Genomic DNA, 23708 nt, shown 5'->3' with positions numbered 1-23708 from the left:
ATATATATATATATATTTTGCTCACACACATACACATAAGCTCACACACATACACATAAGCTCCCCATCCCACACTGTGCTTCCATATCCCACTAAGCTCCCTTCATCTAACACTATACTCCCTCATAGCTCATCCCACAATGTGCTCCGCTATCCACCCCTCTGTGTTACTCCATGGTCTCAGCAACCCCCACCCCCGTGTATCTCCATGGTCTCATCTCCCTCTCCCTCTCCCTGTGTATCTACATGGTCTCATCTCCCTATCCTTCCCCCTGTGTATCTACATGGTCTCAGCTTCCCTCCCCCCCCATGTATCTCCATGGTCACATCTCCCCTTCCCATCCCCCTCTGTGTGTCTTCATGGTCTCAGCTCCCCTTCCCCCGCATATCTCAATGGTCTCAGCTACCCCCCTCTGTGTGTCTCCATGGTCTCTGCTACCCCCCACCCCTCTCTGTGTGTCTCCATGGCTAGGTCCCAGCTTTTGTCTCACTAGGCCTCCCTCACCTCCTCCAACCCTCCCTCCATCCCTATGGCCTCCCTCAGCTCCTTCCCCTTCTCTTACCTGTCCTAACATAATCTCTGCAGTCCGCTGAGCTCTTCATCACGCTGGCGATGGCTCTTCCTCTGTTCTTTTGTGGCAGCACGTGGACGTCATGACGTGACACGCGCTGCTCCGAAAACAAAACAAAAGCTTTATTGCGCTGAGTCATCATGTCCCAGCCACCCGGCAGTAAATTCATGCCAGCCTGCGCCTGCTGATTGCTGTAGCAGTGCAGGCACAGGTGGGAACAAACCACTGGCCGGGGTTCAGGAGCATCCATTCCTCCCGCTGCTGTGCCATGTACAGGCTGATCGCAGCTGCGGGCGGCCCTGAAACGGCAGAATCGTACCGGCCCGCGTGGCAGATGGTACCCTGCCCCCGGCCCAGTCTGCCCCTGGAAGGAGGGAGTGAGTGGTGCAAAGGGTGAGAGATGGAAGGAGGGAGTGAGTAGTGCAAAGATTGAAGGAAGGAATGAAAGATGCATGACATGCTACTGTTTTCAGTGGCCACACCCCTCATGACATGTAGCCACACCCCTCGTGATGCACAACCATGCCGTTTTTTGCGCATGCCTTAGGCGCACGTACACAGTGTATGTCCATACCCCCTCTTCAAAATTCCCACTTTGACCACTGATCTAATCACAACCAATGGAATATTTCCAAACTTCATCGTGGATAGCTTAAGCCACCTCACATAGCTTCTTATGTGATCAGATGCAGGTTGAAAAGCTTAGGCTTCAGTCAGGCTTCTAGGACATCATTGACCACAGTGACTTTCTGTGTGCTCTGATAGTGCGCTTGTACTTGTGCGCTATCTGCACTAGGAGAATAAATGCTCCAAAAACTTGGCTTATATCCACTCCTTATTGTAGCACATTGCAGTAAACGTGGGGTTCCTTGGTGCTGTGCTGAGCCCATTTTCCTATATTTGTGTACATCAATATCACTATTGTTTATGCATCATCAAAACAAATTACACAGTTTTTTCAGAAGACTTTGCAATCTCAGAAAATATATTTACATTGAATAAAATGCAACAAAATAGGAAAAAAATTGTTTTTTTTTCTTGAACTTGTCAGAAAATGAACTAAGCAATTGTGGTTTTTATATACACACCACAAAGAAATAACTTGTGGTTCTGGCTTCGGCATTAATCCTCCTTTCCAAAGCAGCGCAAAGCAGGATTCTATGTGGATGTTGGATGCCAGCGACTGATATTTTCAGTCTGCAAATGCGTCCGAGTAGCACGGCACATGTGTGCCCATGGTTACGGCTCTAAAAAGCAGAATGAATTTGGACGCAAGAGCTGGGGATTTTGGTGGGCATTCCTGGGAAGTACATGGGGGTGCCAGACAGGGGTACCCATGTTCAAACGAAGAAAGGTTATATTTTAATATAAAATTTACAATGCGCCAACAAAAAATACATTCTTTTTCTCCTTTTTCCCCTCTCCATTGTACCCCAGGCAGATGCTGAAGCCCAGGGCTATCCCACTATCCATAGGTGTTGGGTGTGGGGCAGTGGCGTAACTAGGGTCTGCGGAGCCCAGGGCAAGTTCCAGATTGGCGCCCGCCCCCACACACACTAGAAAGATATCTTGCACGCCAAAAATATGGGTGTCACCTACCAGAAGGGGCGTGGCTACTGAATATGGGGCGTGCCGACATGACACGACACCCATATTTTGGCACATTCCTTTACATTCCATATGCACCTTACCTCTGCGGTGGTTTCTCACAACGTGGAACCTCTGAAGAAATGTATCCTACCTGGGACGATGGCGTCTTCAGTCGGTATTCACTATTCATGTAAGTCACATCGTCCGGAAGATGCCTGTTCGTGTGGGAATAATAACAAAGTCATCATCATACAGCAGCGGTTCAACCAGCCTCGTGCCTCCTGTGTAACTTCCTTTCCCCTGCGTCTCTCAGCCACACCATCATCCCACTGCATCATCCATCAGCCACACCATAGCCTCCCCCCTGTGTCGTCTCACAGCACACCATCACCGCCACCCTGTGTCAACTCTCAGCACACCATCATCTCCCCCCTGCCTCATCTCTCAACATACCGTCACCTCCCCCTCCTGCGTCATCTCTCAGTCAGACGATCAGCTCCCCCCTGCGTCGTCTCAGTCAGGCGATCAGCTCCCCCCTGCGTCGTCTCTCAGTCAGGCGATCAGCTCCCTCCCTGCGTCGTCCCTCAGTCACACCATCATCTTCTCCCCGCGTTCTCTCTCAGCACAGACACACTGACACAGATACACACACACTGACACATATATATATATATATATATATATACACATGCACACACTTATGTATTTATATATATATATATACATACACACACACACTGACATATACACACTGACATATATTCACAATGACACATATACACGCACACTGACATACACACATACATACACACTGACATATACATACAGTACATACTGACACATAAACACACACTCAGGGCCGTAGGGAGAGTGGTGCGGCCGGTGCCTCCGCACAGGGCGGAATCCTCTAGCGGCACTGACCACGAACTGCCCGACTCCAGAGAGGTCTGCAGAAAGTGACCTGCAGTGCTGCGCGGCGCACACCAGCGATGCCGGCGAATATCCCCGTCCTCCACCCACCTCTGAGAGGAAAAGGTAAGCGCTCAGGGGGAGGAGGGGGGCGGGGGTGAGCGAGAGGGGCAGAAGTGCAGCACAGGGCGCACTGCCGTCCTGCTACGGCGCTGCACACACTGACACATACACATACACACACTGACATATATTCACACTGACACATATACACACACACTGACATACACACACTGACATATATTCACACTGACTCATATACACACACACACACAGTACATACTGACACATATATACACACTGACATATACACATACAGCACATACTGACACATATATACACACACACTGACATATACACAAACATACACACTTACATATACACATACATACACACTGACATATACACATACAGTACATACTGACACATATACACACACTGACATATACACATACACACACTGACACAGACACACACAGACACACGTTGACACAGACGCATACAGACACACATAGACACACACACACACACTGACAGATACACACTAACACAGATACACACACGCTGACACAGATACACACATGCTGACACAGATACATACATGCTGACAGTAACACAGATACACATATGCTGACACAGATACATACATGCTGACACAGATACACAAATGCACATGCTGAAACAGATACACACGCTGACACATATATACACACGCTAATGCATATATATATATGCATATATATAGGATGCATCAGCCCCCCCCAATACTTACCAGTGGTGAAGCTGCTGAGAAGGAGAACTTTCACTATCCGTGCCGGCAGCAGCTCTCAGCCTCTCAGGATCAGCAGCATGCTGTAGAATACCAGGAGGACTGCCTTGGAGGGACTGCGCGTCTCTGCAGCAGCTCCCCCTACAGTCAGCACCAGCAGCTTGCTGCTGGAGTAACTCACTTCACTGTACTGTGTAGTAGATTTCGTTGGGGGAAGCGCGGGGGGGGGGGACAGCGGAGAGCGGGCGGTGCGGGGGGGAGCGGAGAGCAGGCAGTGCAGGTAACAATGCCCTGGCTGGCGCCCCCCTCTGCTGGGCCTGCCACGTCGCCCAGGGCACAAGCCCCGCTCGACCCCCCCTAGTTACGCCACTGGTGTGAGGTTTATGGGTGTCAAATATAGATTGAAACTAATATTGTTTTTTACATTAGGACTAAAGGTTCCAGCAAGCCACTCCCACATGCCAGTACTTGGAAAACCACAAATACCAGCATGCAGGGCATTAAGGGCCCGCTGGTGACTATAGTTCCCCTGTAAAACAAATATAAAAAATGATATTGCGCTGGTCGGTCCCCTTTATGACACTCAGAAGCATGCACAGATCACACTAATCTGTGCATGGTTCTGGTAAACACGCTGCTTATGCTGGGCATACACGGCCAGATAAAATGTCTGTCAGACCGACAGACATTTTATCTGGCAGCCTGCCAGCCGCAGATGTTGCCGGCATACACTGTGAGAGAAATCTCACAGTGTATCAGCCCGACATCTGCGCTCCGCCCTCGGGGGAGGAGACATTTCCCTGTTCCTTCCGTTGCGGCCGACAGTTTACCGGGTAAATATCGCATCGGACGGGCATGCTGGACAATCCAGCATGCCCGATCGAGCAATATTTAACCCTCGGTCGCCCGCACACACGCTACAATTATCGGGGTGATACGCCGCTATCAGCGGATCGCCCCGATAATTGTAGCGTGTATGGCCAGCATTAGGAGGTGGTCTATTTTAAACTTCTGTTTTAGCAAGAGTTTGTTTACTTTACACCCGTGTTTGCAATCACGATCCTTGGTAAGTCCCCGTGTTCTATTCCTGTCTATGGAAAGTACTTGTGATTATGGCCGATGGTGTATTTACTTCTTTCTTCTTCAGGGTCCATAGGGTCCACAGGATCTACCTTGGGGTATGTAGTTGGAGTGATCCATTGCACCAAATAACATACAGCTTTGAAGCTCCTAGCATGCACTGGTCTTCCTCCCTATATACCCCAGCCATAGGCATTCAGTTTTTTTGTTTGGTGCGCGGCAAGTATCCAGACGCACTGTATTAACAGCGTGAATGCAGTCCCAGGCGGTTTCTTTTTTTGATTTACCTTAGTTTTTTTAACTTCTGAGTTTAGCAGTATTAGGCGCCAAATACGACATATATACTGCTACTCCTACCTCCGCCGATGCCGAAACGCCACTACCGCTATATGCCCTGGGGATTTCGGCGGGCCTCAGCTAGCGGCATCGCTGGGGTCCGGACTACAATCGGGCTTATGGAGATGGCAGGTAAGATGATATCTCATGGGGAATCATGCGCAGAGCAGTCCAGGCCTCCGGTGTAGGAGATGAACCAGAGGCAGCTGCGGTGAAGATCTTGATTAACGTGCCCTCACTAAGGTGGCCGGGGCCATATCGTCCATTAACGGGGGATGGGTAGTAGATGCACTAGAGCGCACTAGGTAGCGTCTACTACTGTGAGGCCAGTGTTCCCGTGCCATCAAAATCGCAGCTTTGGGGAGATAGGCGCTCCCCCGGCCGCTCCTCCCCCAACCCAGATGCAACTTCTGGTTGCAGATTCCCGCATCTGGTTTGCTACTTCAGGGGCGGATTGGGATGGAAAACCAGCCCGGGATATTTCTGGAAGCAACCCTAAAGTGTGCGGGTGTGTTGAGAAGGTGGGTCTGTTGAAAGGGCGGAGTCTGTGGAGGATGGCAGGATACTCCCTCGTCTTTGGGTCTGGAGCTGCTTTTGCAAGCCACTGAAGGGAGCAGGACCGGCAACAGAAATCTGGGTGAATTATACCCTTTTATTTGGGGCCCCCCATCCCTCTGCACTAGGTACAGGCCAGTCAGTTTGAAAGTCTTTTCTTACCTATATGGTGGTTTCTCTGCAACAGGGAACCTCTGAAGCATTTGAGCCTCACTGTCTTCAGCCGGTATTCAGTATTCATGTAGAAGATCACATTGTCTGGATGATGCCTATTTATGTAGAAATATAACTAATGTCATTATCATAACCTACAGTAGGAAAAGTTTTTGTGCAGGGCAAAATTAATTTCCCTGATCAAACAATTTCTTTGTCTTCAGATGCCCGTACATCTCTCCATCCCCAGGCTCCCCTGTGGTTCTCCAGGCTCCCTCTCTCTCCCCATCTCCAGGACCCATTGTCTCTCTCCAGAAACCCCTATGTCTCTCCAGAACCCCATGCGTTTCTCCATTCCCAGGACCCCCTGTGTCTCTCCATCCCCAGGCCCACCTGTGGCTCTCAGCCTCATTCCCTCCGCACCAGTGTCTCTCAGCTTCATTACCCCAGCCCCAGTGTGTCTCAGCCTCATTCTCCCAGCACTAGTGTGTCTCAGCCTCATTCCCCCAGCCCCAGTGTGTCTCAGCCTCATTCCCTCAGCCCCAGTGTGTCTCAGCTTCATTCCTTCAGCACCAGTGTGTCTCAGCCTCATTCCTTCAGCACCAGTGTGTCTCAGCCTCATTCCCCCAGCACCAGTGTGTCTCAGCCTCATTCGCCAGCACCAGTGTGTCTCAGCTTTATATCCCCCAGCCCCAGTGTGTCTCAGTCTCATTCCGCCAGCCCCAGTATGTCTCAGCCTCATTCCCCCAGCCCCAGTGTGTCTCAGCCTTATTCCCCCAGCACCAGTGTGTCTTAGCCACATTCCCCCAACCCCAGTGTGTCTCAGCCTCATTCCCTCAGCACCAGTGTGTCTCAGCCTCTTCCCCCAGCACCAGTGTGTCTCAGCCTCTTCCCCCAGCACCAGTGTCTCAGCCTCATTCCCCAGCACCAGTGTGTCTTAGCCTCATTCCCCCAGCCCCAGTGTGTCTCAGCCTCATTCCCCCAGCCCCAGTGTGTCTCAGCCTCATTCCCCCAGCCCCAGTGTGTCTCAGCCTCATTCCCCCAGCACCAGCGTGTCTCAGCCTTATTCCCCCAGCCCCAGTGTGTCTCAGTCTCATTACGCCAGCCCCAGTATGTCTCAGCCTCATTCCCCCAGCACCAGTGTGTCTCAGCCTCTTCCCCCAGCACCAGTGTGTCTTAGCCTCATTCTCCCAACCCCAGTGTGTCTCAGCCTCATTCCCTCAGCACCAGTGTGTCTCAGCCTCTTCCCCCAGCACCAGTGTGTCTCAGCCTCTTCCCCCAGCACCAGTGTGTCTCAGCCTCTTCCCCCAGCACCAGTGTGTCTCAGCCTCTTCCCCCAGCACCAGTGTGTCTCAGCCTCTTCCCCCAGCACCAGTGTGTCTCAGCCTCTTCCCCCAGCACCAGTGTGTCTCAGCCTCATTCCCCAGCACCAGTGTGTCTCAGCCTCATTCCCCCAGCCCCAGTGTGTCTCAGTCTCATTCCCTCAGCACCAGTGTGTCTCAGCCTCTTCCCCCAGCCCCAGTGTGTCTCAGCCTCTTCCCCCAGCCCCAGTGTGTCTTAGCCTCATTCTCCCAGCCCCAGTGTGTCTCAGCCTCATTCCCCCAGCACCAGTGTGTCTCAGCCTCTTCCCCCAGCACCAGTGTGTCTTAGCCTCATTCTCCCAACCCCAGTGTGTCTCAGCCTCTTCCCCCAGCACCAGTGTGTCTCAGCCTCTTCCCCCAGCCCCAGTGTGTCTCAGCCTCATTCTGCAAGCCCCAGTGTGTCTCAGCCTCATTCCCCCAGCCCCAGTGTGTCTCAGCCTCATTCCCCCAGCCCCAGTGTGTCTCAGTCTCATTCCCTCAGCACCAGTGTGTCTCAGCCTCTTCCCCCAGCCCCAGTGTGTCTCAGCCTCTTCCCCCAGCCCCAGTGTGTCTCAGCCTCATTCTGCAAGCCCCAGTGTGTCTCAGCCTCATTCCCCCAGCCCCAGTGTGTCTCAGCCTCATTCCCCCAGCCCCAGTGTGTCTCAGCCTCATTCCCTCAGCACCAGTGTGTCTCAGCCTCTTCCCCCAGCCCCAGTGTGTCTTAGCCTCATTCCCCCAGCCCCAGTGTGTCTCAGCCTCATTCTGCCAGCCCCAGTGTGTCTCAGCCTCATTCCCTCAGCACCAGTGTGTCTCAGCCTCATTGCCCCAGCACCAATGTGTCTCAGCCTCATTCCCCAGCACCAGTGTGTCTCAGCCTCATTCCCCAGCCCCAGTGTGTATCTTTCAGCCCCTTTACCCAGTGTGTATCTCTTGGCCCCAGCCACCCAGCCCCTGTGTGTGTCTCAGCTTCATTCCCCAAGCCTCATTCTTCAGCCCCAGTGTACATCTCTAAGCATTGTTCTCCAGCCCCAGTTTGTCTCTCATTCCCACCCAGCCCTTGTGTATCTCAGCCTCATTCCCAGAGACCCTGGGTGTCTCAGCATTATTTCCCTGCCCCTGTGTCAGCTCCAACCCCCCGCCCTGTATCATTTTGTTTTCCATTAGTAAGCTTCTGCGTATGCGCAGAAGCTGTACTACTGTAAAGCTGCCCAATCGGAGCTGAGCTCTGATCGTAGTAGGGTCCGGCCAAGCGGGAACCAGCCCGGCATCCCGGCGGCCCAATCTGCCCCTGTGAGACGCTCAAAGTGCACCATGGGTGCGCTGCTGAAAGCTGTTGGTCTCAGAGGTTAGGTCTGTCTTCCTGTATACCTCTCCCTTGGGTCAGTATATAGCACTCTATATCCTACCAATACCCCTGAGGGGGGTAGTCAGTTGATTCAGAGTCCATTTGCATTTAGCATTTGAATATGTTTATGCATTGTAGCTTGTGACTGTGATGCTAGCTGCTGTTTTTATACTGCCTTTTGGTTTTCATATCTATCACTGTGTTTCTCCTCATCCCTCTGAAGGGTGTGGGGTTTCTTCATTTAAAGTCACATTGCATTTATACTCTATACCTTATACCTGTTACACATTGCTATGACTAAAGTTAAAGGAGAGAAGGATGAGCTTCCTGTGCTAAAATCATGTAAATCCTGTTTGGCAGGCATGTCTGAACAGGATTTTGTGCAAGATGGGTTGTGAAGTGTCTGTTGTAAACAGCCACCTTTGCTACAGTATCTTGTACAACTGCACCAGCACAAGAACCACCATGGGTGGCCTCTTGGTCTCAGGCATTGTCGCAATTGGTGGACAGGAGGGGAAGCAGGAGATCGGGAGGCACTTACCACATCACAGCCACACGGATGTGCGGTAATGTAATCCAGACAGCACGACACATCGGCAAGACTAGGTAGGAAGGGTATATGCACCCATCTGAACCAGTTGCAACAGTGTATCTATTATCTCCAGCTGACGAGCTGGGATCACAGAGCTGTGACCTGAATATTCTATTGACTTAAACCACTATTGGTTTATCATCATTACAATATATGCCAGGAACTGGACTACTTACTTTTTAACCAGTACACTCTTGTCTACATATATGATTGTATTAAATTGATTGTTATATGACCATTGTTTTATTATGCACACTGTATTACACATTACTGCTTTTAAACTATAATATTAAATAATTACATATACCTCACTATACATCGATATATCAACTTCTTGCTGCACTGTTAATTAGACATAAGCTACCTAATTTACATATCTCCACTCTGGTGACAACGGGAATAGTCACCTGTGTCTATAGCTGCAGCATATCCCCTCCCCATATTTTTCCCCACATCCTAACCCCCAGTAGCGCACCACACCATTTTATATATACTCAAATACAATGTTTGTATAAATTAAGGGGGATTGCACTAATCGGGTGAAGTATCTATGGGAACAATCATTGATTTTATTTTTACATTTTTGCCCATGTAAGACTCATAAATACATTATATTTATTCTAATATGCTACCAAATAAATGTAATTGTATTGTAGACTAAGAAATAGCTGTAATTGGCAGAGTGCAATGTACATATTAAAGGAGTTAGGGTACAAATACTGTAATGACAATTAGGTCCAGCTGATGGACACAGACAGATTTTTTTTATGTGACAATTTTAAACATATAATTTTATTTCCGACAATATTTTTCAGTTGTACATACTGTAGGTTCTTCAGTGTAATTACCACAATGCTCACATTACTCCTTTAGGTTGCTCCAGACTGGACCCTGCCGGTACATTTGCTCCTACAAACACAAAACAAGCTCTGTCAAACATGCTACAAAGACGCTCGGCCACCATAATGCAGCCACCTACCATGCATGCAATAAACTCCCAGCAGCAACTATTGCAACTGAAGCTACTGCAGCAGCAGCAACAACAAAGGATCCTCCGACAACACATCCAAGCAAGAACAATTCAGCAGGTACATGTCTAAAGTCCACCACCATCAATATTCCTTTCACCATCAGCAAGTATTAGTCACGCTCTGCATCTGTTCTAGTGCCTCATAGTGATGCTTGGCATCTGGACTGTTCTCCATCATAGAGAAGTCAGACCACATGCTACTACGTGATGACATGAGGCATAATCATGTTTTACCTAATCTCTGTGTGTTCTACTTTCTCCACATCATTGACAAATGGGACACAAGGGAGACACTAGCTAATCGTGTTTGTACAGATGTCAATGTGACAGCCTAGAACTGGTGTTTTTATGAAATGATGTACCCTGATCTGCCCATTTCTTTCATATGGTAGGAAGTGTTTGCATTACACTTTATGATTATATATAAACTAAGGTCTGCAGCGCTAAGTCTAATTGTCGCATACCCATCTAGAAGACTCTATTGCAAAGTAAACTGAGGGTTTTGCTAAACATCACAATGTTAGGTGATGTCATCAGGTTTGCCAATGAGTATTCTCTCAAGTTGTTTGGTGCATTCAATATATGACCATCCATAGTGTAAAGTGCTACTTAGACACTGAATACACCCTAGTATTAGTACTTGTGCTGCCCACATGCCCACACCCTTATAGCTAACACCTTTACATTTATTTGGGTTATTGGTAATGATTAAACAGCATAAATTTTTGTTCTGGCCTGTGATAATACATCATAAATGAAAATGCAATACATTATTATTATTATTATCATCATTATCATCATCTAAAATCTGATCAGCAGGTTTTTAGTGGAGAATATATTAAGGAACAAGCTCACGCAACAGTTTAAATCTCACGACAATCTATAAATAATGTGTTTTTTTATTAGAAAAATAAAAACATGTACAATTATTATATAAACAACAAAACAAAAACTGTAGTACCTGTTCTATTATAGACATCTCAGCATGGCGTTAATATATTCTATTTTCCCAGTTGGTCTCTTTCTTTGATCTTTTTTCAGTGCAGGTTATTTGGTCAGGTACAATTGTAAACCACAAGAGAAAATTCAGCTTATGTGTTTGATGTACAGATTACCTATGGTACAGTATACCCATAGATGAGGTGTGTCCTGGATTCGTTAGCATGGTGTTAGCCAATTCATCCTGTACTGTATCTACAGCACTTCTATTATTTTATCATATTGTCTTGTTAGTGATCTTGGGGTCTATTCAGCAAAAGTGACAGAATATTATCGGGCAACAGTCACGATTTTCTATGAATTATTAAAATTTATGGATGTTATTCAGCATTATTTTATGCAGGGACAGCGGTTTTCGGTAACACGCTGTCCCTGCGATGTTACAGAAAGCATTGTTTTCGGTTTCCTAAAACAATCCCTTCTGTTTCTGCTACTGCCCATGCGCTCAGTCATGCGCTTCTGAACAGTCTCCGTCCCAGCTTCGAGGTGACCGCAGACGGGTAAGTGCAAATACAGCCTGTCCAAAGTGATTGACATGTGTATACAGGTTTTATGTTAGTCTGTATACATGTATATTTATGTGCTTTTATATTTAACATTTATATATAAATGTTAAATCTAAAAGCACATAAATATACATGTATAAAGCCTGTATACACATGTCAATCACTTTCAGCAGGTTTAACAGGCTCTAATTGGTCTTACCTGCTGGCGGTCACCGGGAAGCAGGGACGGAGACTGGGGCAGTGTTACACGATGCTGCAAGGACTTATGAGAAAATTATATAAAGTAATGATTTATGCTTTTTGCTTTGCTGAATAGCAAAAAGCATTAAAGCACTGTATAGATCAATGGCTGATCCCTACAGTGTGGTACTCTGTGAAATGGGAATTAGTGAAGATAATTGCGATATCTTCTCCATTATCCCATTGCTGAATAGGGGATTTACATACAAAATGCGGAAATGTTGATTTCCGCACTTTTTATACAAAAAAAATCATTGCTGAATAGACCCCCTTATGCAGGGGCTGGCTGGCAACTTTTAGCCTGGGGGGCAAATGCATGCAGGTGGCCCTGGCAGAGGAGTAGCGTGTAGCCAGGGTGCCCGGAGCATGTGCGTGCTTAGGCGCCCCCCCTCAAGTGTTCCAGGGAGGAGGCGGCTCCATTTGGAATAAATGTAAAGTAAAAATAAAGCTATGGGGCAGCCCCCTGTAGTGGTGCCCATATGCAGTGCCCCCTGTGCCCCAGGAGAGGACCCCCTTATGCAGGCCACCAGTAGTGCCCCTAGTAGTGATTGTCCTATGCACTGCCCCTTATACAGTGCCCCCAGTAGTGGTCCCCCCTGTGCAGTGCCCCTTGTGCCCCCAGTAGTAAGCCATTTATATAGTGCCTCCAGTAGTGGACCCCCCTGTGCAGTGCCCCCAGTAGTAGTCCCCCCCTTGTAGTGTTCTAGTGCCCCCAGTAGTAGCCCCCCCTTGCAGTGCCCCCAGTAGTGCTCTCCCCCTTGTAATGCCCCCAGTAGTGCTCTCCCCCTTGTAGTGCCCCCAGTAGTAGTCCCCCCCTGGTAGTGCCCCCAGTAGTAGTCCCCCCTTGTAATGCCCCCAGTAGTAGTCTCCCCCTTGTAATGCCCCCAGTAATAACCCACCCCTTGTTGTGCCCCCAGTAGTAATCCCCCCTTGTAATGCCCCCAGTAGTAATCCCCCATTGTAATGCCCCCAGGAGTAATCCCCCTTGTAGTGCCGCCAGTAGTAGTCCCCCCTTGTAATGCCCCCAGTAGTAGTCCCCCTCTTGTAATGCCCCAGTAGTAGTTCCCCACTTGTAGTGCCCCCAGTAGTAGCCCCCCTTGTAGTGCCCCCAGTAGTAATCCCCCTTGTTGTGCCCCCAGTAGTAATCCCCCAGTAGAGACACACGTAATAAAAAAAACACAAAAAAAACACTTACCTGAAACCCCGCTCCTCGTCCCGCCGCTGCTATCAGCTCCTCCGTCCGTCCTCCCGGGCCGCTTTGCATTATGGGAGAGACGTCATGACGTCTCTCCCATTACCCACTGCGGGAGCCGGAAGATGGCTCCCGCAGTGGGAGCAACAGCAGTCGATGAGAGTCTGACAGACTCTCATCAGCTGCTGAAACAAACACACAGCTGCCGAAGCCGGCGGCTGTGTGTTTGTCACTGTGTAGCGCTGACCGAACTCCGTCCAGTCAGTGCTACACACGCGGTGCAGCCTGTGTCACAGTGACACAGACTGCCTGCAGCCCGCATAGCGCTGCGACCCGCATGGTGCTGCGGCCTGGGGGGCACATGGCACCCTGCCCCTCGGCCCAGCCCGCCACTGCCCTTATGTGACAAGTTAATGTTCTGCACTCTGCTGGTTAAATCTACTTTGTTCTGTGCAGATCTCCACTTGTTTGCCTATGCCGAGCTGCCTTTTACCATATGACAGGGTTAAAGCCTCCATTTTTGTAATGTTCAGTAGGGATGGCCATCGGTTGAGGTGTCCATTGATGGTTACCATCGAAAGGCCCATTGGTTATTACCATCGATGGTACAATAACCAACTATGGTGAACCAACAATGGTTTGCACCCCCTCAATGATTACCTCTGCTGCGAGCACGGCTGACCACGGACCAATCAAAAATGGGGCAGGGCTTAGCAGCCACTGGGGGTGTGGCTAAGATTAATCCTACAGAAAATTACCATCGGCTCCCACTATCCCATCGATGGCGGAGAACCATTGGTTGACCATTAGTTGACATCGGCTGAAAACCATCATGTTTTGGAAACATCGATGGTTGATGGCCATCCCTACTGTTCAGTTAATCTGTGTATGAGTTGCTGACAGGCTATTAAGTCTCCTCTAACCTACAGGATTATATCTTCTTACCACACACGCACACTCTTTATTCTATCTCTATCTTATTTTATTTGTTACCATATGAACCGTGATTTGCTCTGCAGAACCACTGCTGTATTATGTAGATCAGGCATGTCAAACTCAAAATACCAACCGGGCCGAATATTCAAGGTCTTAAGAGTGTGTGGGCCACAACGAAAAAAAAAAGTCTTATATGTAATTTTGAAAGGTTTATTATTAATAAAATCCAATGCAGTGCCCCAGTAATGTCCCTAGTAGTGCCCCTTATGCAGTGCCCCTAGTAGTGCCCCTTATGCAGAGCCTCCAGTAATGCCCCTTATGCAGAGCCCCCAGTATTGTCCCTATTAGTGCCCCAGGAATGCCCCTAATGCAGAACCCCAGTAATGCCCTTATTAGATCCCCTTATGCAAAGCCCCCAGTAATGTCCCTAGTAGTTCCCCTTATGCAGAGCCCCCAGTAATGTCCCTAGTAGTTCCCCTTATGCAGAGCCCCCAGTAATGTCCTTAGTAGTGGCTCTTATGTAGAGCCACCAGTAATGTCCCTTATGCAGAGCCCCCAGTAATGCCCCTTATGCAGAGCTCCCAGTAATGTCCCTAGTAGTGGCTCCAGTAATGCCCCTTATAAAGAGCCTCCAGTTATGCCCCTTATGTTGTGCCCCCTTTAATGCCCCTGATGATGTGCCCCCTCCCAGTATAGAACAGGCTCCACTCACCTGTGCAGTACTTACATTTCTTCACGATGGCCGCTGGGCACCGCTCCAGTCCATGCCGTCTTCACTCCCACCCTCCAGCGTAGACGCTGCCTCTGACTTTGATCCAGAGTGGCAGGCTCCTCTCATCGCGGGAGACACGAGTGACGTCATGATGTCACCCGAGTGCCACATCACTGGGAACGCTGGCTTCTGATCGCTTCTGAGACCAGTGTTGCTAGCTTTAACTAAAGCCCCGATCATGGCAGGGGTGTGGGCCGCATATTATATACTGTTGGGCCTCATAAAATGTTTATTCGGGCCACATGTTTGACATGCCTTATATAGACAATCATTCCAGTCTGTATTATTAAAAGGTGGAAAGTTTTTCAGAAATCTCATTGTCTGTGGATTAAGAAATCAATTTGGATTAGCTATCTATGAGGGTCAGAATACATCCAAAAGGAATAATGTACCCCCCTACTGTAAACTATAAGGCTATTATATGTCACATAAGAGTTCCTAGTCCTTATAAAATAAACACAAAGCTGAGTACTTTTACAAAGATTTAGAGGTGCATTATTTCTGATCATATACAAGTCTTCCTAATTAACACTGATATTGTATAATGACATCAGAACACAACATATATACAGACATTATTTAAAACAGTTCATGCATACATAACTACTGTACAATATACATGTAACTGATTCCGGGCAAAAAGCCATTTTGCTAGGGAAAAATTACATTTACTCTTCCGATTGGGCGATTATTCTCATGTAAGGCGTTAACAACGGTGGAACAAACTCACGCTATGACTTTGCATGACTAATTCTATTTTGTGGTATAGATTTTAGAATCTATACAACATTTTTTAATTATTATTTATTTTGGTTTAAACAGTGGAATTGGAAGCACAAAAAGAGATTGAATTTCCATGCATGAGCCAGGCCCCGCACATGCTCCGTTGGCACAGTGATAAATAATGGTGAATTACAGCAATAAGTACACTTCTCACCAGGATAATGGGGTATATGATAAATAGAGCTGTCAATGATCATGGGGATGTTTTACAACCGTTCTGACATCACTGTCTTAATTATAAATGGACTTACATATAGTGACATGTGGTAATGTTTAAGGGAATACAGATGTATTACATTTATTTTATATGAGTAATGTGTTTGTATATCCTACATAGCAGTTTCTTGTAAACCTAATTTTCTCCAAGATTTTTGCAAGAATTTCAAAGCAAAGATAATAATGAGAGATACACTAAAAATGTCTTCCAGCTGTGAATTAGAGATGTTTTTAGTGATAATATTGAGTGGGCTGATGTGTGGGTTCTGGGCTGGCTCTTCTATGTGTGCTCATGCATACTTCTATATTATCCTGCCAAGTCTTGGGTTGTTTATTGTGCATTTAGGTTTCATTTATCTACAAGTGTAGATGTACAATTTTATGGGACTGTGGGGGCATACTTTATATATCTATACCTGTACTAATATAGGAAGAATGTTTGGGTCTGTCTGTTACAAGTTGGCGCAAAAACGATTGAACCGATTTTCCTGAAAACAGCATCATTGTGTAGTGGGTCCTAGAAATAACCTGCACTTTGTTTCCTCTCGATACGTCAGATTAAAGCTGAGCAGTAACAAAAAGAAAATTTATTGGCATCATCAATGTAAGAGATCGGTATAGCACCATGCGAGTGGCCAGTAAGGGGTGGGGGGAGAGGTGCTTTGGGCCAGCGTTCACTTGAATAGCATAAGCTACATAGCAGTCTGTGCCAGGGCTGTAACTAGGGTAGTGCGGCCAGTGCCATGGCACAGGGCAGGGGGTGCTGTTTGGGCCTGTCAATTTTTCTGTTATCATTCTCACTTGTAGCTTCCTTTATTTTTATCCCCAGCATCTCCTGGCCTCCCCTATCTCTTCCCTGGTCCTTCCCCATGAGGCCATGGCCTTTATGTCCCTATTTAAAAAATGGGGGGAGGGAGTGCCAATGCTCTCTCTGGCACAGGGCACCAAAAAGTCTAGTTACGGCTCTGGTCTGTGCACAGGGCACACAGTGACATTAGTGTGAGTAGTGGGTGAAGACGCTGCTGCCACCAGTCTGTATAGCGCAAGGTACTGTAATACAACTAGAACACCAGAAATAAAATAAAATGTTGGAAGAAGCAATTTCATCGCTGGCGGAGCCGTGGGCAAAAGCTAGTGTTTGCATAAAATAATTCACATACTTACACCCCAAATTATGAGCGTACCATTAGGTCCAGGGAATTGACTTAACTAGAGCAAATACATATGCACCAGATTTATATTGTATATTACAATTAGTTTTTTTTTTACCTCATTAAAATCTCACAGTCTGATTTATTATAGAGAAATACATTCCAATCATTCTAGAATTAAGGAACGTCTCTGCTGATTGCACTCTGAACTTTCTAGGAACCACTGATAAGCAGAACATTATACCTAATATTTTCATTACAAACAATTCTGTATTGCTTTACTGTTACATGCTTCACTGCACATCTCAGGGGACTAATACTAACCTTTCCACTGCTGTCAACCCAAACTAAGCATAGTTTCATTAGTTTGTACTTTGTAGCCATTACTACAGGTTATGCACAAGACTGTAGACGCGACACAAACATCTAGAAATGTGTGACATGAATTGACCCCATTTCGTTTCACTACTTGATAAACAATAATAATAAGAATGTTTGTATTACTCCATAACCTACATCATGTCTGAAGTATTTTCAAGGACATATATTCCAGATGTCACTTCCAGCAATAAAAACTGCAAAAACATTTCATTATGTAAGACACAAAGGCCTCTGTTTTCTGGACATGGTCATGAAATAATGCTGACTTTTCCTCAGACATGGTAAAATATTATGATAGCTTGACTCATGGCCTGAAATAGGAAATCCAGATTCCGCTGACAACTTTCAGTATCACACTTTTACTGTATAGCTGTATAAAGATAATCTGTGGGTTTGCATGGATGGAAAGATAACGCCATCGCTTACTTGTGACTCAGTAGGCGTTACAATGTAAATAAGAGGTATATACTTTGCCTTTAGTAAATGACCACTTGGGGAATTCTTAGCAAAATTGTGCAGCCAAGCATATGTTACTAGGGGGAGCAAAGGCTAGCTGCCACCAACATAGCTGACAAATAAACAGAACACTCATTTGTCCAGTTATTGAAGCAGCAGGTCCATCGTATTATCTCAGTTGTGGTCTGCATTCCCAAGCCCCGTGTCCTCTGCTAAAATCAACCTCACATGACATGTAACCTTCAACATGAAAAGCCTCCAAAAGGTTTTCTTTCCCACGATGCTGACACCATTGAGACACTGGTATGTCGCTTGTGTGTGATTGTGCTAGGATATACAGCCCACTCTACCACAGTTCACAGCATTTTACAATCGCTCTATGCTAGCTTTAGTAGGTTATAAAATTTATATTGTTAGTGCAAGAGCATACTAGCGTGAAATATATAGATGGTGGATAAAAGAAGAGGATTAGGTCTAATTTGACATTCTTCTACCTACCTTTGCCACAATCTTTGCTAAATACATTTGCCTGTTTCCTCATACTGGGCTTTATTCAGAATCAGTGTGAAACAGGATTTGCAATATTTTTTTTTGTTTCAAGTTGCGGTTTTCCTCGTTGCACAGACCCAAATTTTGTCAGACGCGTCTATTTTCAGGCCTAAATTTGACCCGAAACTGTGTCCGACAAAGAGGCCAAGCCCGAAGCTGGAATGGGCATTCAGCTGCAGGAAGCTGGCGTGCGTTTGATCGCAGTGGATGTACAGTTTCAGCCAGTGTACATTAAGAGCATGGTGTGAGAATGAAGTTGTGAAGTGCAACTAAAATGGCCACCTAAAAGTCTCAGTTGTGTGTGTTCTGACCCTGGTGTAAGTGATAATGATAACTGTTTGCCATTGGTCGCAAATGATGAAAACACACTACTAATATGTACAGTATAAAAAAATGCAATAGAGCAGGCTTGGCCAACCTGTGACTCTCCAGCTGTTGTGAAACTACCAGTCCCAGCATGCCCTGCCACCATTTTGCTATTAGGGAATGCTAAAACTGTGGCAGAGCATGCTGGGATGTGTAGTTTCACAACAGCGTGAGAGCCACAGGTTGGCCAGGCCTGCAATGGAGTTTAAAAGTGATTTTACATTATAGTGTACTTGTTTTACACAAATAAAGGCTGCTTCAGACTCAATTGGGGATGGGTAAGCATGTACATATATTCTAAACTGGTCATCAAAAAACTAGAGATGAACGTTAGGGTATTTCCCGCCTGACTCAGATCCCCGTTCGGGGCCCAACGGCGGCCTCCTGATGTCACGGCTCCTCTAGTGTACGGCAGACAGCTGTGATAGCGGTCTGCCCTACACAAACACACAGCCGCCAGCGGCAGCTGTGTGTTTGTAATAGCAGCCAATGAGAGTCAGGCACTACTACTGGGGCCCTGCTACTGGGGGCACTGCTACTGGGGGGCATACTACTACTGGGGGCACTACTACTGGGGCCTGCTACTGGGGGCACACTACTGGGGGGCATACTACTACTGGTGGCATGCTAATGGGGGCACTGCGACTGGAGGGCATACTACTGGGGGCACTGCTACTAGGGGGCATACTACTACTGGGGGCATGCTAATGGGGGCACTACTACTGGGGGTCTACTACGGGGGGCACTGCTACAGGGGCATACTACTGGGGGCCTGCTAATGGAGGCACTACTACTGGGGGCCTGCTAATGGGGGCACTACTACGGGGGGGGCATACTACTACTGGGGACATACTACTGGGGGCCTGCTAATGGGGGCACTAATACTGTGGGTCTGCTAATGGGGGCACTACTACTGGGGGTCTGCTAATGGGGGCACTACTACTGGGGGCATACTACTACTGGAGGCATGCTATTGGGGGCACTACTGTTGGGGGCACTACTACTGGGGGCACTGCTACTGGGGGGCCTACTACTACTGGGGGCACTGCATAGGGGGCCCTACTACTAAGGGGACTGCATAGGGTGCCCTACTACTAAGGGGATTGCATAGGGGGCACCACTACTGGGGGTATTGTGTAAGGGACACCACTGCTGGGGGCATTGTATAAGTGGCACTACTAGTGTGGGCATTGTATAAGGGGCATTACTACTGCGGGTTTTGTGTATAAGGGTCACTACTGTGGGCATTGTGTAAAAGGGTCACTACTGTGGGCATTGTGTAAAAGGGGCACTATTGTGTGTAGTAACATAAATAAGAGACACTACTTTATGGTGTAATGTGAATCAGGGACACTATGTGCGGTGTAATGTGAATAAGATTGTGCACTGTGTCTCCTAGGGCCGTAGCCCACTTTGTAAACAAGTACTGTGATTCTGCTGCCCGTACCCCACTGGGTGGGTGCACTACTTTTCATTTCTGCCACTGCTGTGTGGCAATGTGTCATAGATGTGCTTTAAACTGTGGTTTCTGTGCCGCTGCTCTGTCGCTTAGTAACCAGTTATCTCACTGCAACCTTTTGCCAATAATGGTGAAAACTATCATTTAAACTGTGAGGTGGTCTAAATTGACTGTAATGACTGGATATTAAGGTTATTGAGGTTAATAATACTCTAAGAAGAAAAAAAGCCCAATTTATGTGATTTTAGCTTTTTTTTTGTAAATTTTTGTAAAAAAATCCAAATCCAAATCCAAAGCCAATCACCGCAGTTTGGCAAATCCAAATCCAAAGCCAGACGACGAATTAGAACCAAATCCAAATCCGGCAAAAATGGTCCGGCGCACATCCCTAAAAAAACCCAAATGCACCAATTCACTTGGGTATTTATTATCAGCTCTATCTGGCCAATAGCTGTTGTGCGATTGCATTGTGTACTGTTATTTTTTTAACTTTTAAAAACCATGGCCCTCATTCAGAGCCGCACGTTAACAACAGTACGCTCGTTGCGTTCCGATGTTGACTAACCGCGCATGCGTCGGGGTTACACCGCGCATGCGCGTACGGCAAATTGCGAGCCTTTTTTCTCTCGTTCCTAAAATAGCGTACAGGAAGTGACATGTCAAATGTGATTGACAGAACAGGGCGTTTTTGGGTGTTGACGGGGGTGGAGATGACAAAACGCAGGCGTGGCGAAGCGTTTTTGGGGCGTACATACATTAGCAGATGCGAACGTCAAATGTGTTCGGACCGTCTCATACGTCACTGAAACATCCGCTTTCCCTTCAAAATGCTCGCACAGCTTAGGGTCAGGATTACTCGACCACATTGGCGATGGCCTTCTCCTCCGTCCCGGGACTCCACGATGGTGCTGCGATTAATCGTGGCTGGTCAGTAAAGTAATTAGTGTTGGATTGAAATCCGGCTTGGTATGTGTTTGGAAAGCAGTTTATTGGGATAGCACAAAAGCGTACGCAGGTGGAAATCAGAGCTGCTAATGTCATGATTACATAATCAATTAGCGTACATTTTTGGGTTTTTTTTTTGGCTACAATTTGGTGGTTATGGCCTATTGTAAAAATAATGTCATCATCTTTTAATTAGCTCCCCTTTTTTTTGGTTTACTGTTGAATTTGCATCGCTATGTGTTTTTTTAAACGTTCCTTAAAGAGGCCTTTTTTTTAACATAAGAGGGTCAGTTTTTGCGGTTAAGGCCAGGATTAAATGTAACCCATTTGTACAATAATGTCACAATACAATGTCTGTTTTTTTTGTAAAATTTATTGTTTACACACAAACAAATTGGCATAATATTGTATTGCCTTTTTTTGTGGCCAAGATATTTGATCTATAAAAAAAAAAAACATAACTACTAACATAATCGTAAATACAAAATTTAAAAACATTTCACAAGAAAGGAGAGGGAAGTTTTGACCAGAAAGGAATATGAGCCAAGCACAGAAGGAAAGTGGGAAAAGTCGCCATTGCTGTCACCGTTTTCTCGGCCGTTTGGATGGGTGAGGGTGGGCGCCAGACCGGGTCCGGGATGCCATCGGGCTGGCCTGTCCAGAGGCAGATGTTGTGGCCTCTGGACTAGGCACAGGGCTAGGCACATTTGGAGGATTGCCTGATGTTGTGCCAGAGGTGGAGGATCTGGATGTTCCGGCAGGAAGGGAGGTCGGCTCCACCATGTGCTGGCGAACGAGCTGCTCCAGGGCATCGGCGATGCGGATGTTGGCCCTGGTATTTTCCGCCAGGGCCTGAGCAATGGTCACGTTGGCCGCAGCATTTTGCTCCAGGGCCTCAGCCACCCGTATCAGACTGGCGTCCATCCTCTGCAGAATCTCCGTATGGCAATCCGATTTAAAATTGAGTTCTGTGAGGAGGCCCACTGCCTGCGAGGGGGCACGCCCTGGACTGGCTTCTGCAGGGTCCTCAGCCGGATGTACTGGTTCCTCCCCTGCAGAGTCAGCAGAAATTCTGCGGCCAAGGCTCCCCTCTGGAGCAGACTCATCCGCCTCTGTCTCTGTTAGGAAATTGGAGAAAAGACTCACATTAGAATCTACATATTGGCACAATAGCATTTCTGAGATGGTGACATGACAAGACTTACCTTGGCCAACATGAGGAGCCGCAAAGTCTGGCATGTCCGTATCCATGTTGGACACGCCAAACACCTCCACAGCCTGCACACACCCCTGTGCCATCTCTTCTAAGTCTGTCAACTCCAATGACACAGGGGTGGGACCCCCACCTGTCCCCCTTGCATGCCTAGCCCTGTCGGCAAGTTTTTGCTTTAGACGATATTTGAAGTCTGCCCATCTGTGGAATGAATTTGGAACCATTATCCTTTTTTTAACAATGGGGTTTGTTTATAGGATGGGAAAGTGTTTACTTACCGCCGTTTGACATCCCGGGCTAGACGGACATAATCACCCACCCTATTGACAGCAACGGCGACCTCCTCCCACATTCTCCACTTCTGGCTTTGGCTCATATTCCTGGCTGCCTGGGGCAGGATGTCAACGCACTTCTGGATCAAAACCTCCATCTCCTTGCTTGTGAAATGTGGCTGCCTTTTTTTTTTGGCAGCTTTGGCGGGTTGACTGGGGCCAGCAGTCTCTTCCATGTCATCCTCCTCACCTATTTGGGTAAATATGCAGATTTAGCCACTTCTCAACTTGCACAATATTATGTTTTAAAATACTCATTGACACAAAATGCATGAAGGCCTTACCGCCGCAATTTTGACCATTGTTTCCCTGGTTTGAAGCCATGTCTCTGCTTCCAGCATGAAATCATCCAGAAATTCTATGTGATTTTGTGACGTATTTATACATGCGTCGTTAGATTGCGGCCGCATCATTGATTGTGCGTCCCTATGATTCATCCTTAATTTGTGCGGGAAAATAAACACTATTTATGGCTTGGTGTGTGTGGATTCGAGGTGGGGTTGTTGGAGTGTTGTCGGTGAAGTGGTTTGGATTTGGTTGGTTGGTTGCGTTTGGAGGATTTTGGAGAGTTGTTTTTTTGTTTGTTTTTGCTACATTTCTTTGGTTTTTACGTTCGCATTTTTTTCATTTTTTCTACATCCTTTCCTGATTTGGTAAGTTTTGTGCATTCAAATTTGTGGCCAATTGTTGTATTCTTCTGTTTTGTGGTTAGTTAATTTGTTTAACACTCATTTCATATTTTTTAGTTTTTTTTGGTTTTCGGACCCAAAGAAGTTTTTTGAGGACATCTTATATATTCGAGTTGGGTAAGTCCATTTTTTGTCTTGCATTTGCGAATGAATTACGGCATTTTTGACTGTTGGTGTAGCGCCTTGCATTTG

The 23708-nt window shown here is 47.0% G+C and overlaps 1 protein-coding gene across 1 annotated transcript in view; it reads left to right on the top strand.

Annotated features, from left to right (window-relative positions):
• The window catches only part of MED12L (mediator complex subunit 12L), a 709720-nt gene that overhangs the window by 623874 nt on the left and 62138 nt on the right, over window positions 1–23708 (top strand). Inside the window, exon 38 of the mRNA XM_088447707.1 lies at window positions 10175–10389. Coding sequence (XP_088303833.1) covers window positions 10175–10389 — 215 coding nt within the window. The remainder of the gene's footprint in view (window positions 1–10174; window positions 10390–23708) is intronic.

Source organism: Taudactylus pleione, unplaced genomic scaffold (genome assembly GCF_031769625.1).
Source record: "Taudactylus pleione unplaced genomic scaffold, aTauple2 ptg000436l, whole genome shotgun sequence".
Lineage (NCBI taxonomy): Eukaryota > Metazoa > Chordata > Amphibia > Anura > Myobatrachidae > Taudactylus > Taudactylus pleione.
This window is presented reverse-complemented; position numbering and strand designations above follow the sequence as displayed.